Below are 18,938 nucleotides of genomic sequence, written 5' to 3' on the forward strand. Positions count from 1 at the left end.
GGTAAAACCTCCATATGCCTCTTTGAGTCGGCATCACCTGTCCATTGCCGGGTCCATAGGACTCGTCTAGCAGAAATCGACATAGCGTTGATTCTAGAACTAATCTAGATTCTAGACTAATGTCCCTTTGAGCATCTCTCATATATAAGACAGCATCTTTTATATGCCCTAGGGTCAATAAAATGGTATCCTTAAATAGGGTCTCAAGTTCCGCTGATAAGGTATCTGTCCATGCTGCTACAGCGCTACAAACCCAGGCCGACGCAATCGCCGGTCTGAGTAAGGTACCAGAATGTGTGTAAATGGACTTCAAGGTAACCTCCTGCTTGCGGTCAGCAGGATCCCTGAGGGTAGCCGTATCTTGGGATGGCAACGCTACCTTTTTGGATAAGCGTGTCAATGCTTTGTCCACCCTAGGGGAGGATTCCCACCGTATCCTGTCCGTTGGCGGGAAAGGATATGCCATAAGAATCCTTTTGGGAATCTGCAGTTTTTTGTCTGGAGATTCCCAAGCTTTTTCACATAATTCGTTCAACTCATGTGAGGGGGGAAAGGTTACCTCAGGTTTCTTTCCCTTATACATGTGTACCCTCGTGTCAGGGACAAGGGGTTCCTCTGTGATATGCAAAACATCTTTAATTGCAATAATCATATATCGAATACATTTAGCCAATTTTGGCTGTAACTTTGCATCATCGTAGTCGACACTGGAGTCAGAATCCGTGTCGGTATCTGTGTCTACTATTTGGGATAGTGGGCGCTTTTGAGACCCCGAAGGTCCCTGCGACATAGGGACAGACATGGGTTGACTCCCTGGCTGTTCCCTAGCTTCAGCTTTGTCTAATCTTTTGTGCAATAAATTTACATTAGCACTTAAAACATTCCACATATCCATCCAGTCAGGTGTCGGCGTTGTCGACGGAGACACCACATTCATTTTCTCCTCCTCCTCCCCCTGAAAGCCTTCTACCTCAGGCATGTCGACACACACATACCGACACACCACACACTCAGGGAATCCTCTTATCTGAAGACAGTTCCCCCCACAAGGCCCTTTGGAGAGACAGAGAGAGAGTATGCCAGCACACACCCAGCGCTATATGACCCAGGAAAAAACACTATATAAATATATGTTTACCCAGTAGCGCTGTTTTTACATATATATATATACGCCAAATTATGTCCCCCCCCCCTTCTTCAAAACCCACTGTCACCGTGGAATAAACAGGGGAGAGTCCGGGGAGCTTCCTCTCAGCGCTGTGCTGTGGAGAAAATGGCACTGGTAAAAGCTGAGGGAGAAGCCCCACCCCCTCGGCGGCAGGCTTCTGTCCCGCTCAAATCTACTAAAAACTGGCGGGGGCTCTTTATATATACAGTGTCCAGCTGTATATATATATATTTTAGCCAGAGAGAGGTTTATATGCTGCCCCGGGCGCCACCCCCTACACCCTGCACCCTTACAGTGACTGCCGTGTGTGAGGTGAATGGGAGCACTGGCGCACAGCTTCACCGCTGTGCGTTACCTCAGTGAAGATCATGAAGTCTTCTGCCGCCTCTGAAGTCTTCTTTTCTTCTCATACTCACCCGGCTTTTACCTTCCGGCTCTGTGAGGAGGACGGTGGCGCGGCTCTGGGACGAACGGCGAGGATGAGACCTGCGTACCGATCTCTCTGGAGCTAATGGTGTCCAGTAGCCTAAGAAGCAGAGCCTTGAAACTCACAGAAGTAGGTCTGCTTCTCTCTCCTCAGTCCCTCGATGCAGGGAGTCTGTTGCTAGCAGGCTCCCTGAAAATAAAAAACCTAACAAATATACTTTCTGACAGGAAACTCAAGAGAGCTCCCTGTAATGCACCCAGTCTCCTCTGGGCACAGTAGTAAACTGAGGTCTGGAGGAGGGGCATAGAGGGAGGAGCCAGTGCACACCCATACCTAAAGTCTTTCTTAAAGTGCCCATGTCTCCTGCGGAGCCTTCTATCCCCATGGTCCTTACGGAGTCCCCAGCATCCTCTAGGACGTAAGAGAAAAAAACTGTTTTTTTTTATTATGTTGTGACTACAGGCATGGCGATATGATTTCTTTAAAAAAAAAAGCTCATTATACGGGAATCTTTTGATCTTCATTTGAGTGAGATAAACCAATGCATTAAATTCACACACACACACACACACACACACACACACACACACACACACACACACACACACACACACACACACACAACAGAGAAATAGGGAGGATGGGAGGGTGAACCAGATCAGAGAAGTAATGTTATGAGTCGCGGCACACAGGGCGCATAAGAGCTGCCAGCTCCCATGCTACATTACAGTGCCAGTGGAAAACACTGTAACATAGCATTTTGAATGCAGATACAGCTGCAGTGAAACACAGAATAGACACATGCCGCATATTATTTTAATCAGCATAGTGTGCTTATGCATCTTAGGCCAGGTACACACCAAGATGAAATTGGTATGATATGTAATTTCTGATAATAATCAGAACAATATATCGTCCGGATCATGCAGTGTGTACCCGCGATCACACGCTGACATGGGTCGTTAATGATATCTCTTCTAGTAGACCATGCTGTATAGTCATTTAGAAGATATTGTTAACGACCAGGCTGCTAAATGCAGCATGGCATGGTACATTACGCCATTTTACCTCTTCATCATGCACTGTGTACGGGTGGCACTACATCGTTCTTATGTGTACCCAGACTTATTTGTATAACAATGCGAATAAGATGCATTATCAGGGGGAAAAACGCACGAAAAGATGCTCGGCGTAACTAGAAGGGCTGTCTAACCTGACTGCAGCAACAACAAGAGAGGACACATCTGTAATAGGAATAATAAGCAGTAAAAAATTATTTTATTGAATGATGTAAAATAAATCACATCAAAGCCTAATAAGTTTGGATTGTTAATCTCAGAAAGCATAAAAACATGGTTGATTAAGGTTTCTAATACAAAGCAATGTTTTACAGTATTAATATAATAAGCAGGATTATTATTTTTTTCCATTAAAACATTAATGCAAAAAAAAAAAAAAAAAATAATAATAATGATTTTTTTTTAAAAAGTTTTGGTTTTATTTTTACTAATTTTTTCCCATCCCTGCTTTATGATTGAATAATGTGAAAAATGCTCAATGTCCTTACACAGTTAAAGACTTGAAAGCTATAAAAAAAAGCAAGTGTTTGTAGTGCTTTTTTTTTCTTCTTTACTTTGAGAAATATCCTGCATTCTATGTAACCAGCCTAGAACTTAAAAGAGGCTGCTACGGGCACAACTGCTTTACACGTTCCTTCATTTGATACTTTTCTCTCACCTATGGGTTTGCTACATTGGGTGTTCTTTGTTATATGGATATTTGAACGTTTCCCTGGGACGACTTCCTATCCAGAGAGAACAGACTGTCTTTTAAAGAAACCACTATGGGCTTTTCATTCTTTAATTCTACATGTAAGAGCATTGTGTTTTTTTTTATACTTTAACCAACTTTTCAAACAGTTTTAACACTATTTACAGTATCAGGGTTTTATTGTTTTTTTTACATGTTATGTGGGAGTCCCACAGCACACTTCAGATTACATCCTCCTGGAATGTAGAATCAACTTTCGATAGTCTTATTTTGTATGACAGCACTTAGGTTTATTATATTTGTTCCTTTATGTGCAGATTTGTTTTTGCCTTTGTGCCCGACATTTAGGGGTATATTTACTAAATTGCATGTTTAAAAAAGTGGAGATGTTGCAAAGCAACCAGACAGATTCTAGCTATAAGTAGAGTCTGATTAGTTGCAACTGGACATATCTCCACTTGTTAAAGACTGAACTTTAGAAAATGTACCCCCTGAGAGTCAACATAGTGACAAATATGTTTCTACATTTTATTTTTGCATGGCTTTTGCATGGCTTTTGTATGGCTTTAATCTTCTAAATGGTGGTATTTACAGTAAGAGAAAGAAGAAATTAGGAGTCAATAGCAATGGCAATGGGCCTGATTCATAGTTGTACTCTATGCCAATGGTTTTCATAGTTGAGTTATTATCGTGGTCTGTGGGGGTCATTCTGACCTGAACGCTCGCTGCAGTTCTTCGCAGCGCAGCGATCAGGTCAGAACTGCGCGTGAGCCGGCGCATGGCTGACAGCCGACGGCTGTCGTTGCCTAGAGATCGCCTCTGCCTGATTGACAGGCAGAGGCGGTCGCTGGGCGGGAGGGGGCGGCACGGCGACGTTTGGCCGCCGTTTTGTGGGCGCAGTCCGACCAACACAGGTGTGGACGGACTGTGTGGGGGGCGGGCCGCAGCGGCTGAGTGATGTCACACGCAGCCGCTGCGAGCCGGGCAGCGACTAGTAGCTCCAGGCCAGCACGTAAAAGCTGCGCTGGCCAGAAGCTACTCCTGAAGTACAAAAGCATCGCCGCTGTGCGATGCTTTTGTACTTCGGCAACAGGGCAAGGACTGACATGAGGGGCGGGCTAGCCCTGTGCTGGGCGTCCCCCCGCATGTCTGTGTTCCTGATCGTAGCTGTGCTAAATTTAGCACAGCTACGATCAAGTCGGAATCACCCCCTGTGTACGCATCACTGCTGCAATGTGGACACGCAGTGATTAAATTGCAATAACGCAGTAAGGGGGATATTCAATTTGCCCGCAACGATTAAGGGTGTAAAGTGACGCCGCCGGGGGCTATCTAATTAGCCCCGATAAGCCGCACGTGCCGCGACTTATCGGGCATTTTGCTTCGCCTGCCGGAGGGCTATTTCACCCGAAAACACACAGGTTTCACTGAACCTGTGTGTTTACGGGTGTAACTGCACTCGTTACCAGCCGAGCTAATTAAATAACCCGACCGTAGCACCCGAAGAAACATCGGGGGTTCTTACTCCCAATGTCTCTTCGGAGGCAAATTGAATATCCCCCTAAGGATTCATTCGCAAGCGATTGAAAGGGAGCAGCTGTTTTGTGGAAGGTAACATGGAGTGGCGTTAAAAACGCGGGCGTTGCGGCGGCCAGTCTGAGTTAACATAGACGCACTTAGAGAGTCAATGTTTTCGGATCTGCGTCACTGCTGCAGATTTGTCACAGCTGTGAGCAGCTGTGAATGCTCTGGCTGGTGTTTCTATACAAATCCCAGCAGCTGTTACATTAGCATACTGTATCTTTGTACAACTTCAGAGTAAAAAAATCGCATCTGCAGCAGCATTAGTGTACAACTCTGAATCAGGCCCAACATACGGAGTGAGGCACAGGAATATGCATTGACAATCCGCTTCCATTTTACAGAGAAACGTTTCAATCCTAAATAAATATAAATAATAGAAATTTACCTTCTTGAACTTTTCCTTTACATTGTGAGATTAAAATAAGGTCTGTCCAGGCAAGGTGCAGATTCACATGATTTCCTGAGCCATTTGTCTGAAGTCCTGCTCGCCTCTAAAGAAAAAAAAACAGGGGCTAAATTTACTAATCAGCAGGTTTTCCATCATTTTAAAAAGGATGAGCATTACAATTGGTTTTGGTGGTCAAAACCAGGGGTGTAACTAGATATTTGGGGGGCCCATAGCAAATTTTGGCAAACTGCGGTGCAGCTCACATCAGTGGGCAGGTCTGAATAAGGCTCAGTGTCAGGAGAGAGGCAGTGCCAGAGACAGATAGCGAAAGTGTCAGAGGGAGGGAGAGAGAGAGAGGAAGTGTCAGTGTCAGGGAAAATAAGAATTTACTCACCGGTAATTCTATTTCTCGTAGTCCGTAGTGGATGTTGGGAACTCCGTAAGGACCATGGGGAATAGCGGGCTCCGAAGGAGGCTGGGCACTCTAGAAAGATCTTAGACTACCTGGTGTGCACTGGCTCCTCCCACTATGACCCTCCTCCAAGCCTCAGTTAGGTACTGTGCCCGGACGAGCGTACACAAGGAAGGATTTTGAATCCCGGGTAATACCAGCCACACCAATCACACCGTACAACTCGTGATATGAAACACAGTTAACAGTATGAAACAATAGAGCCTCTCAACAGATGGCTCAACAATAACCCGATTTAGTTAACAATAACTATGTACAAGTATTGCAGATAAACCGCACTTGGGATGGGCGCCCAGCATCCACTACGGACTACGAGAAATAGAATTACCGGTGAGTAAATTCTTATTTTCTCTGACGTCCTAGTGGATGCTGGGAACTCCGTAAGGACCATGGGGATTATACCAAAGCTCCCAAACGGGCGGGAGAGTGCGGATGACTCTGCAGCACCGAATGAGAGAACTCCAGGTCCTCCTCAGCCAGGGTATCAAATTTGTAGAATTTTGCAAACGTGTTTGCCCCTGACCCAGTAGCTGCTCGGCAAAGTTGTAAAGCCGAGACCCCTCGGGCAGCCGCCCAAGATGAGCCCACCTTCCTTGTGGAATGGGCATTGATAGATTTTGGCTGTGGCAGGCCTGCCACAGTATGTGCAAGCTGAATTGTACTACAAATCCAACGAGCAATAGTCTGCTTAGAAGCAGGAGCACCCAGCTTGTTAGGTGCATATAGGATAAACCGCGAGTCAGATTTTCTGACTCTAGCCGTTCTGGAAACATATATTTTCAGTGCCCTGACAACGTCTAGCAACTTGGAGTCCTCCAAGTCCCTAGTAGCCGCAGGCACCACAATAGGCTGGTTCAGGTGAAACGCTGACACCACCTTTGGGAGAAACTGGGGACGAGTCCTCAATTCTGCCCTATCCATATGGAAAATCAAATAAGGGCTTTTATAAGACAAAGCCGCCAATTCTGATACTCGCCTGGCAGAAGCCAAGGCCAATAACATAACCACCTTCCACGTGAGATATTTCAGATCCACGGTTTTTAGTGGTACAAACCAATGTGATTTTAAGAAACTCAACACCACGTTGAGATCCCAAGGTGCCACAGGAGGCACAAACGGGGGCTGACTATGCAGCACTCCTTTTATAAATGTCTGAACTTCAGGTACTGAAGCTAGTTCTTTTTGAAAGAAAATCGACAGAGCCGAGATCTGTACCTTAATGGAACCCAATTTAAGGCCCATAGTCACTCCTGCTTGCAGGAAATGCAGAAATCGACCTAGTTGAAATTCCTCTGTTGGGGCCCTTTCGGCCTCACACCATGCAACATATTTTCGCCATATGCGGTGATAATGAGTTGCTGTAACCTCTTTCCTGGCTTTAGTAAGCGTAGGAATGACTTCCTCCGGAATGCCCTTTTCCTTCAGGATCCGGCGTTCAACCGCCATGCCGTCAAACGCAGCCGCGGTAAGTCTTGGAACAGACAGGGTCCCTGCTGCCGCAGGTCCTGTCTGAGTGGCAGAGGCCATGGGTCCTCTGATATAAATTCTTGAAGTTCTGGGTACCAAGCTCTTCTTGGCCATCCACGAGTATCGTTCTTATTCCTCGCCTTCTTATTATTCTCAGTACCTTTGGTATGAGAGGCAGAGGGGAGAACACATAAACCGACTGGTACACCCACGGTGTTACCAGAGCGTCCATAGCTATCGCCTGAGGGTCCCTTGACCTGGTGCAATATCTTTTATAGCTTTTTGTTGAGGCGGGACGCCATCATGTCCACCTGTGGCCTTTCCCAATGGTGTACAATCCTATTGGAAGACTTCTGGAGGAAGTCCCCATTCTCCCGGGTGGAGGTCGTGTCTGTTGAGAAGATCTGCTTCCCAGTTGTCCACTCCGGGAATGAACACTGCTGACAGTGCTAACACATGATTTTCCACCTATCGGAGAATCCTTGTGGCTTCTGCCATCGCCATCCTGCTTCTTGTGCCGCCCTGTTGGTTTACATGGGCGACTGCCGTGATGTTGTCTGATTGGATCAGTACCGGCTGGTTTTGAAGCAGAGGCCTTGCCGGCCTCAGGGCATTGTAAATGGCCCTCAGATCCAGAATATTTATGTGTAGGGAAATAACCTGACTTGACCAAAGTCCCTGGAAGTTTCTTCCCTGTGTGACTGCCCCCCAGCCTCAAAGGCTGGAATCCATGGTCACTAGGACCTAGTCCTGTATGCCGAACCTGCGGCCCTCTTGAAGATGGGCACTCTGCAGCCACCACAGTAGAGATACCCTGGTCCTTGGAGACAGGGTTATCAGCCTATGCATCGGAAGATGCGATCCGGACCACTTGTCCAACAGGTCCCTCTGAAAAGTTCTTGTATGGAACCTGCCTAATGGGATTGCTTCGTAGGAAGCTACCATTTTTCCCAGGACTCGCGTGCAATGATGCACCGCTACCTATTTTGGTTTCAGGAGGTCTCTGACTAGAGATGACAACTCCTTGGCTTTCTCCTCCGGGAGAAACACTATTTCTGGTTTATGTCCAGAACCATCCCCAGGAACAGTAGACGTGTCATAGGAACCAGCTGTGACTTTGGACTGTTTAGAATCCAACTATGCTGTTGTAGCACTTTCCAAAATAGTGCTACCCCGACTACCAACTGCTCCTTGGACCTCGTCCTTATAACGAGATTGTCCAAGTACGGGATAATTACAACTCCCTTTTTTCGAAGGAGTATCATCATTTCGGCCATTACCTTGATAAAACACCCTCGGTGCCATGTACAGTCCAAACGGCAGTGTCTGGACTTGGTAATGGTAATCCTGTACCACAAATCTGAGGTACTCCTGGCGAGGATGGTAAATGGGGACATGCAGGTAAGCATCCTTGATGTCCCGGGATACCATGTAATCCCCCTCGTCCAGGCTTGCAATAACCGCCCTGAGCGATTCCATCTTGAACTTGAATTTTTTTATGTTCAAGGATTTTAAATATAAAATGGGTCACACCGAACCATGCGGTTTCGGTACCCCAACCCGTGTGGAATAGTAACCCCGTCCTTGTTGAAGTAGGGGCACCTTGAGTATTACCTGCTGGGAATACCGCTTATTAATTGCCTCTAGCACAGCCTCCCTGCCTGAGGGAGTTGTCAGCAAGGCATATTTTAGGAAACGGCTGGGGGGAGACATCTCGAATTCCAGCTTGTACCCCTGAAATACTACTTGAAAGAAACAGGGATCCACCTGTGAGCGAGCCCACTAATTGCTGACATTTTTGAGACGGCCCCCCACCGTACCTGGCTAAACCTGTGGAGCACCCGCGTCATGGTGTGTACTCACAGGAGGCGGGGGAAGAATCTTGATTCTGGGAACAGGCTGACTGGTGCAGCTTTTTCCCTCTACCCTTGTCTCTGTACAGAAAGGAAGCGCCATTTGACCCGCTTGCTTTTCTGAAGCCGAAAGGACTGTACCTTTGTCTGTGAGGAAACCTGAGGTAAAATTATTTCTTCCCAGCAGTTGCTGTGGATACGAGGTCCCAGAGACCATCCCCAAATAATTCCTCACCCTTATAAAGCTCTCTATGCGCTTTTTAAGTCAGCATCACCTGTCCAGTGACAGGTCTCTAATACCCTCCTGACAGAATGAACATTACATTTATTTTGGATGCCAGCCGGCAAAATATCCCTCTGTGCATCTCCCATATATAAGACGACGTCTTTAATATGTTTTTATGTTTGCCAACTAGTATCCCTGTTTGACAGGGTCACCGACCACGCTGCAGCAGCACTATCTGCAGGTCTCAGTCTAGTACCTGAGTGTGTAAATACAGACTTCAGGATAGCCTCCTGTTTTTTATCAACAGGTACCTATTAAAGTGGCCGTATCCTAATACGGCAGTGCCACCTTTTTTGACAAACGTGTGAGCGCCTTATCCACCCTAGGGGATATCTCCCAGCGTAACTTATCCTCCTGGCGGGAAAGGGTACGCCATCAGTAACTTTTTATAAATTACCAGTTTCTTAACGGGGGAACCCACGCTTTTCACACACTTCATTTATTCATCTGATGGGGGAACAAAACACTGCCTGTTTTTTCTCCCCAAACCTAAAACCCATTTATAGAGGTGCTTGGGTTAAAGTCAGAAATGTATAACACATTTTTTATTGCCGGGATCAAGTCACGGATGTTCCTAGTGGATTGTGTATATGTCTCCATCTTGTCGACACTGGAGTCAGACTCCGTGTCGACATCTGTGTCTGCCATCTGAGAGAGCGGGCGTTTTTGAGCCCCTGATGGCCTTTGAGACGCCTGGGCAGGCGCGGGCTGCGAAGCCGGCTGTCCCACAGCTGTTACGTCATCCACCCTTTTATGTAAGGAGTTGACACTGTCGGTTAATACCCTTCACCTATCCATCCACTCTGGTGTCGGCCCCACAGGGGGCGACATCACATATATCGGCCTCTGTTCCGTCACCATATAAGCCTCCTCATTCAACATGTCGACACAGCCGTACCGACACACCGCAGACACACAGGGAATGCTCTAAACGAGGACAGGACCCACAAAAGCCCTTTGGGGGGACAGAGTGAGAGTATGCCAGCACACACCAGAGCGCTATATAATGCAGGGACTAACTGAGTTATGTCCCCTATAGCTGCTGTTTTTATATATAATGTATACTGCGCCTAAATTTAGTGACCCCCTCTCTTTATTAACCCTTTGTAGACTGCAGGGGAGAGCTAGGGAGCTTCCTTCCAGCGGAGCTGTGAGGGAAAATGGCGCCAGTGTGCTGAGGAGATAGGCTCCGCCCCTTTTTCGCGGCCTATTCTCCCGTTTTTTATGGAATTCTGGCAGGGGTATTTACCTCATATATAGCCCCTGGGGCCATATATTGAGGTATTTTAGCCAGCCAAGGTGTTTTTATTGCTGCCTCAGGGCGCCCCCCCCAGCGCCCTGCACCCTCAGTGACCGAAGTGTGAAGTGTGTGAGAGGAGCAATGGCGCACAGCTGCAGTGCTGTGCGCTACCTTGGTGAAGACAGAGTCTTCATGCCGCCGATTTTCCGGACCATCTTCTTGCTTCTGGCTCTGTAAGGGGGACGGCGGCGCGGCTCCGGGACCGAACATCAAGGCTGGGCCTGCGGTCGATCCCTCTGGAGCTAATGGTGTCCAGTAGCCTAAGAAGCCCAATCCGGCTGCAAGCAGGCGAGTTCGCTTCTTCTCCCCTTAGTCCCTCGCTGCAGTGAGCCTGTTGCCAGCAGGTCTCACTGAAAATAAAAAAATCTAAGACTATTACTTTCTAAGAGCTCAGGAGAGCCCCTAGTGTGCATCCAACCTCGGCCGGGCACGAAATCTAACTGAGGCTTGGAGGAGGGTCATAGTGGGAGGAGCCAGTGCACACCAGGTAGTCTAAGATCTTTCTAGAGTGCCCAGCCTCCTTCGGAACCCGCTATTCCCCATGGTCCTTACGGAGTTCCCAGCATCCACTAGGACGTCAGAGAAAGAGGGGGGAACAGTATCAGGGAGAGAGTGTCAAAGAGAGAGAGAGAGAGAGAGAGAGAGAGAAAGTGTCGGCGAGGGAGATGGGGAACAGAATCAGGGAGAGAGAGAGAGAGGGAGAGACTGTCAAACAGAGAGACTGTCAGGGAAAGAGAGGGAGAGAGCGATAGTGCCAGGAAGAGAGAGAGACACTCTCAGAGAGTGAGAGTGTGTCAGGGGGAGAGAGAAAGAGATGGCGCAAGGGAAAGAGTATCAGGGAGAGAGAGGGGGAGAACAAGCAGAAGATACATTACCTTCCCTCCTGATGACAGCAGGTCTCTGATGGGGGAGGGCACTTCACAGAATTAGGCCACGCCCCCTAAATACCAGCGAATTGCGGCAACGGCATCCAGGACTTGGAGCTGTACAGAAAGTGCCCCCGCACCCCCCTCCCCTTCTACAGCCTCTGTGTAGTTGTAGTTTGAAAGGGAGGGAAGTGCTATCAGCTGCAGCGGCTGTTCCCAACATGGACAGAGGTGAAGGGGGGAGCAGAGGACCTTGTATGAAGCCCATGTCTAGGTACAGGGGTAGCAGTGCGACCTGGAAGCAGCTCAGGCCCCATAGCAGCTGCACCCCCTGCACCCTCTGTAGTTACGCCACTGGTCAAAACACAGTATTTACTAAGCAGTTTTGACTGTGTTCTGGAGCTGTCACACTCTAACAAATGAGAGCACCCCATTTATTACTATGAGAGTCAGCAGGAGTGACCCCTCATTCGGGTCTGAGTCCCATAGGGAGCAGTCTTGGCTTTTTCTTGTTCTGGGATACCTACATGGACTAAAGAGAAGTGCGAGGAAGGTTCTGGGGTTTTTTTTGCAATAAAAGTATTATACAATTCGGCTTTTTGTGGAACTTATGTGTTTTCGTGTAATATAGGGTATCTGCCGCACAAATAAAAAAGGACTATAATTGGATAACCCGAAAATCCCATGAGGCTTTTGTTGCAATTAAAGCCTGTTTATTTTGTGTGGGAAATTACTGTGGGTAATAGGACACCCCGCTTTATTTCTTCATATAGTTAATATTATTTGTTTATAATTATTATGGAATTACTATCTTAAAAACTACAAAATTAATTTGCAGGATCTGTGAATTTGTCTATAAAATTAACATTTCTAAAATTCGTTCCATGCAAAATGCAGGGGTGAAGCTAGGCGTTCCATCACCTGAGGTAAAGACAGCTCAGTGCTTTGTACTTTTGTTGTGTGGTGCTACGGACACTTAACATTGTGAGAGCAGCAAAATTGAGACGGATGACTGACTGCGTATGAGAAAATCATCTGACTGCAATATTTGTTTGTCAGAGGAATCATGTTGTTCAGTCTGACGGCCAAACGGCTGTTCTTTTGGATGTGGCTACATAAGTGCCTAGCCAGATTGGATGTCAATCTGCCCACTGTGCCCAGGTTAAGGAGCTAGATCTGCCTGTGACTGGGCACCTTTAGATCCTGTTGTTTATTTACCCACAAGACCAGATTACATAGTTCTACTTCATCATTGTTCTAAGATATAATTCAGCTTCTAAGCAAAACGAACAGTTCATTATCTCACCAGAGAGGTCTCCATTTACATACATTGAAGGTTTATTAAATAAGACAACAATCAAATTTCATTAAACAATTATAAAAGAAATATAATTTTCGAAGATATCTGTCTCTAAAAGTGATGGTGCATGGTCTGGATTCTTTTGAAGACAACCTTAAAATGGTGAATCCTTGGGCGTAATCTCCATTAAATGACCTAATGCCTATTATTATATTTCCCATTATGCAATAATGTACGAATAAGATTCTGAAAACAATGTTGTCATGGTGTTTTTGACAAAATTCACATTATCTACACACCTTTAACGTGATACAGATAAACTATATTTATATTATTATTTTTCTGTTTAGAATGAATGACATTTTCTGGAGAATGAAAGAACAGATACATATATTGTGCCTCATGTTATACACTCCACATTAGAAACATCATACAGTATGACTACCTTGCATCGGAGAAGTATTTTCTTAGCAGAGTCAAGCATGCGCTCTTGCTCCTCAAGAACTTCTGCATCATTAAACTGTTTGATGAATTCCTCTGTGACTTCCAGCGGCCTTCTAAACAAAGATCACAAGGAACGCCATGATTTTAAAAGTCATTTACTGACAAGAACCATAATCCGCTATTGAACCATCAAAAGTAATAAAAGTAAAATATCCCTTGGTTGAAAAAGATATACTACAAAGGAATGTACAGTGTATTTTGTACCTATCTATTTTACTGTATATAACATAGTATTATTTAAAAGAACAAACTCCATAGAGAGCATGTCTTTATGGCATTTATGTAGAATTAAATTTTTTATTATATTTTCCAAATGAAGGGATAAATTGAATCAGGTAAGAGCTTGTGAAAGTGAACTCGTAGCATTAAACTCGCATACACACGTAACTACCGCCGTGGTGTGCAGTCTAGGCGCGCTGTATGATGACATCATGGATAAATATAGCACAATATATATGTAGTTAACCTGCGTACATTAGCCAAAGTGTGTGTGGCCTGCTCATGGTGGGCCTCTTCGGGGCCTAAGTATAATGCATGGTTATCTCTAGTACAGGTTACTGTCAAACATGAACTATATTTATATATCACCGCAAGGCGGAAGCGAAGTTTGGGCTCATCTGGGATAGAAGGTTAGAATCCAAGTATGCACAACTTTATGCCAGGGTAAGCATAACACCCAAACCAGTTTCCGTGGCATGATGTTATTATCGTACACCTAGTCAAGTTGGTGATGAATTTCAGCAGCTGATGTGCCCTTTAGATGCAGAAATCTGATCACACTACACACCTCAATGTTTGACCATGTTTCAGCCAGCCCCGCCATCTTATAAGTGATGTTGGGACAGTATGACTAATATGAGGCAAAGTCTAATGGCAGTGAGGGGAAGCAGTGGTCTACCTGCCCTGAATGAATGAAATGGAGAACATTACACATGCGAGAGGTCTTGTTACTGTACTTACTGAACCACCTATAAAGCCGGCCTCCATGCACCTGTACAAGCACACAGAATTTCAAGACGGGGACAATAAATAACTTTTGCTGTAAGCATGACCAAGTGCAACAAAACTGCCTAGCACATCTGTGGCGGGATCTAATGCTGCATGAGTCCGGAGGCCGTGCTGGATGGCTGCCGAACTCGGATGTTTTTTTAAAGGGCCAATCACTTACAAAGCAAAACCATGCCTTGTAAGTGATTGCCTTTTAAAAAAAAATCTGTGTTCGGCCGCCATACGGCACGGGCGCCGGACTCAGGTGGCATTACATCCTGCCGCAGGTGTGATGCCAGTAAGCATTATCAAAGAGTTTGCGTCAAATAAACTAAGTATTTCTAACAAAACTTTTGTCAACCTCGAACAGAATAATAGCTAAACATAGGATAATACATTCACAAATTGTTATCAAGGTGAACACAAGTAGTTATCCACAGCTGAAATCCAAATTAGGCTCATCAGAATTACGGTATATATTTTTCCAATGCAAATTTTAACACTTCAAAAAGGTTCTTTGCAAAACTGATGCCTAGTACATCTACAATATATCAGACAGGAGGACGTCTGCACACTTCATTCATATGCAGAATTACTTCATGGAACAAAACTGATATAATAATGTACTATGTCAAACAAATTGAAAATATCTCCCGCTGAAATATTAGGCTGTGTAACTTAATAAAACATGATATAGGCTCATCAAAAGAGTCTTATAAGCTCCAAGAACAGTCCATCTAGGAACCCCAGGTGTCTTCCACACAGGTATGGTTTATTAAAGTATACAGCCTAATAATTGAGCAGGACTGCTATTCAATTTGATTTACATATTACACCATTACATGAATATTGTTCCTTAAGGTAATTCCCTATACGGATAAAGTGTACAGAGGTTCTATTCTCTGAAATATTTGAGAAGTAATAGGCATTGGAGTTACAAAGAACTTTCTGGAAGTGTTGGAATTTACACTGGAAAAAAATATTATTCTCATGATTCTATTTCAGATTTCTGAGATAGATAATGACATTTATTTAACTTGTAAACAATTGTACATGTATTTACATGTATTAGACACAACATTTGTCGGAAATACTAATTTATCTGAGCCACCCTCCTTGAGTCTGCTTGTGCGCAACATACATCATGTGTGATATGCAAGTTTGTTGCACTTTTTTACAGTAAAAGTCTATATTTCATTGTATATTACACAGCAGCAGCCACCTGCTCATCTGTACAGCTGTTTTGTTGCTTACTGCTGGTGCTACTTCTGCTGGCACTTCTGCCATGTTACTCTAAGTCAGGGGTAGCCAACCCTGGTCCTCGAGAGCTACCAACAGTGCACGTTTTCCAGGTCTCCTCACAGAGTCCACCTGTGGATCTTTTAAAATGTGTCAGTTAATAATAACTGCACATGTGCACCTGCCAGGTGAGCTGGAAAACGTGAATTGTTTGTAGCTCTTAAGGACCAGGGTTGGCTACCACTGCTCTAACTGCTGCCTGGCCGAATCCTTGCCTGTGACTCCAACTATTCTGGCGGAAGCTATGCATGTGTCCATGACTGAGTTATACATGTGCAGTCTGTTCTGCTCATCTCATTGTGCAGTTCATAACTCTGCACGCCTCAACAATAGGCTCAGGCTTGGACTGGCCCACAGGGGTACAGGAGAAACCACCGGTGGGCCCCACTGCCTGGGGGACCACCTCCTGCTCTAAGGATCAGGTTCCAGACTGTGCACTTGAATTATACATTATACATACGTTACCTTATACTGTACTATGGTGTATTTTCTACAGTGCATTGCTGTTATTAATCTGTTATTAATCTGGCACATTATCATGCATGCAGCAGATGAATTTACTGTATATATTTATGAAGGGACCCAGACGTTGCACTCTCTAATGGTTAGTCAAACCAATGAGGTGGCAGGCCTCACCCCCTCTGCGGACTGGCCACAACCCCTAAACATGGGCCCCTACCACTGCATTCCCCCAGTGGGCCCTACATGCCCCAGTCCGACACTGGAGAGGCTGTCGATTACCAATATCCATGCTTGCAATTCCCCTGATGTACAGTATCACCTGGTTAAATGCATATTTTCTGCTTCTATGGACATTACCTTACTTGGGATACTGCTTTTCCCACAAATTCTGGTTTAGACAGTCCTAGTAAATTATCAACCATCATAAGTACTTACATACACTACCATAACATTGCTGACCAAATGATGAAACTACTGTACGTGTTAAGAGAAGCACTGCTTGAACTTGGGAGTATTCAATATGCTGAGTTTTCATCCTGTGGTCCTGCCACATTCTGCATACTTACATATCCCATCAGTGCATCATCTCCCTCTAACGCAGTGATGTGCAGTCAGGGTCGCCAGGGGCGGATTTAGGGGTAAGGGCGCCCATAGGCACAAAAGTAACGCCCACCACCCCCCAACTGCATAATTTTATTATATTTATTGACTGGTTATAAGACCTCATTTGATGATAGCCAATTTAATAGAATAATTAAAAGAGCCACTAACTATGATTTTATTTTATTTTTTTATTATATACAGTATACATATTTACTAAATAGGACAGCTTACAGGGGCAGTATGTGCATGTCCTACCCATTTACACACCATTCAAGATGACATATGGTACAGTACAGTGGAAATATTTTGCAGTTACCAGTACTTTTTGGGCTGACAGTACCAACACAAGTATCAAGTGCTGTTCCCAAACAGGTGGCGCCCCTAGGCACGTGCCTAATAGGAAGGGGAGGCTCCAGGCAGTTTTAAACTATCATAGAGGGAAGGCTGAGTTCATAACTGCCTCACCTTTAGTCTCTCCCTGACAATCCCTGTATTTCCAGCGGAGCGCTGCTAATTTGGAGAGTTTTTACTATAAAAATTCTAAGAATAGTACAAAGAAGATATGTAAAACTTATAATTGTCAACTTTAGATTATTCTAATAATTTTTATAGTCAAAACTAACCAATTTTCAGCACTCTGATGGAAATACAGGGATTGTCAGGGAGAGACTAAAGGTGAGGCAGTTATGATCTCAGCCTTCCCTCTATGATAGTCAGAAACTGCCTGGAGCTAGGGGCAGGGCAGCACTATAGGCAATAATACTGAGGGGGGAAAAACACAAGGGGAGGCAGCTATCAGATCTGGCTCACTGAGGGGTGTGTGGCTTCATGCAGTGTCAAGTGGCCTTTCCAGGAAGTTCCCCAGCACTCAACCAGGAGCAGCCAACATGAAGGAGAAGACATCTACATGATGGGAAATCTGCTGCTGAGGGTCTACTGGGCAAGGTATAGATATAAATTAATTAAGTATGAACCTAATTAAGCATGGATCACTATTTAGAGAATTCTCAAATGGAGCGAATATCGGACAGATCGTAAATGCAATGTAGTCGCTGTTTGACTGACAGGACGCCGGCGTTTCTGGGCGAAAACCAGCCGTTTTCTTGGTGTGTCAGAAAAAATGCAGGCGTGCCCAGAAAAAAATGCAGGCGTGCCCAGGCGTCAGTGCAGACTACTTCCAGGCCATCTCAGTCGCAGATTAGTGGTAGTCTCAGACCTACTCACATTTGCACAGATGGCAAAGCTTCTTCAATGTTCCGGGAATTGCGTATGCATCTGCGAGTGGATAGTGATCTGCGATGCATTTCTTTTTGTCAGGGCAGCCCCTTTCTACTCACAGACAACTGCAATTTCTTAGAATAATGATCCATGCTGAATTAGGTCCTTTATACTGCTGCACCTTGGTAATATTGCTCACATAACCCATTGGATTCACACATAATGTGTAAATCTGGCTTTGATACTAGCCAGTGCCTCCGCCAGCTATTGACCTCACCGCACATCACTGCTCTAACGTCATTGTAAGTTGAAGTGGTGCTTTCAGTCTGTCATTACTAGTATCTACCTGTGCTAACCATCACCTGGTAAATTATCACTACCTGAGATTAAGTCCTTGAGACAACCAAGTACAGGCAAACATATCAAGTTCCATGGGAATGGGGGTTGCTGTAGGTAAATCTTTCTATAAGATTGGTTTTGATAACAAGTACAGGTTGAGTATCCCATATCCAAATATTCCGAAATACGGACTTTTTTGAGTGAGAGTGAGATAGTGTAACCTTTGTTTTTTGATGGCTCAATGTACACAAACTTTGTTTAATACACACAGTTATTAAAAATATTGTATTAAATGACCTTCAGGCTGTGTGTATAAGGTGTATATGAAACATAAATGAATTGTGTGAATGTACACACACTTTGTTTAATGCACAAAGTTATAAAAAATATTGTCTAAAATGACCTCCAGGCTGTGTGTATAAGGTGTATATGAAACATAAATGCATTCTGTGCTTATATTTAGGTCTCATCACCATGATATCTCATTATGGTATGCAATTATTCCAAAATACGGAAAAATACCATATCCAAAATTCCTCTGGTCCCAAGCGTTTTGGATAAGGGATACTCAACCTGTAAAGGGTTTTGTGCAATATGCTGATGTGATACCAAAAATAATCTAATCCTCAGTAATAGTTTTGCAAA

General features: G+C 44.8%; 1 protein-coding gene across 4 annotated transcripts in view; it reads right to left on the reverse strand.

The window, feature by feature from the left end:
* Positions 1-18,938, reverse strand: part of TMEM232 (transmembrane protein 232) — a 530,130-nt gene that overhangs the window by 453,875 nt on the left and 57,317 nt on the right. For 3 of the 4 annotated variants that reach the window (XM_063964108.1, XM_063964107.1, XM_063964106.1), the window contains exons 3-4: positions 13,327-13,438; positions 5,335-5,440 (exon numbers count right to left, since the gene is read on the reverse strand). In XM_063964108.1, coding sequence (XP_063820178.1) covers positions 5,335-5,440; positions 13,327-13,438 — 218 coding nt within the window. The remainder of the gene's footprint in view (positions 1-5,334; positions 5,441-13,326; positions 13,439-18,938) is intronic. The other variant, XM_063964109.1, reaches the window with a different exon arrangement.

The sequence above is a fragment of the Pseudophryne corroboree genome, chromosome 1, assembly GCF_028390025.1.
Source record: "Pseudophryne corroboree isolate aPseCor3 chromosome 1, aPseCor3.hap2, whole genome shotgun sequence".
NCBI classification, from domain to species: domain Eukaryota; kingdom Metazoa; phylum Chordata; class Amphibia; order Anura; family Myobatrachidae; genus Pseudophryne; species Pseudophryne corroboree.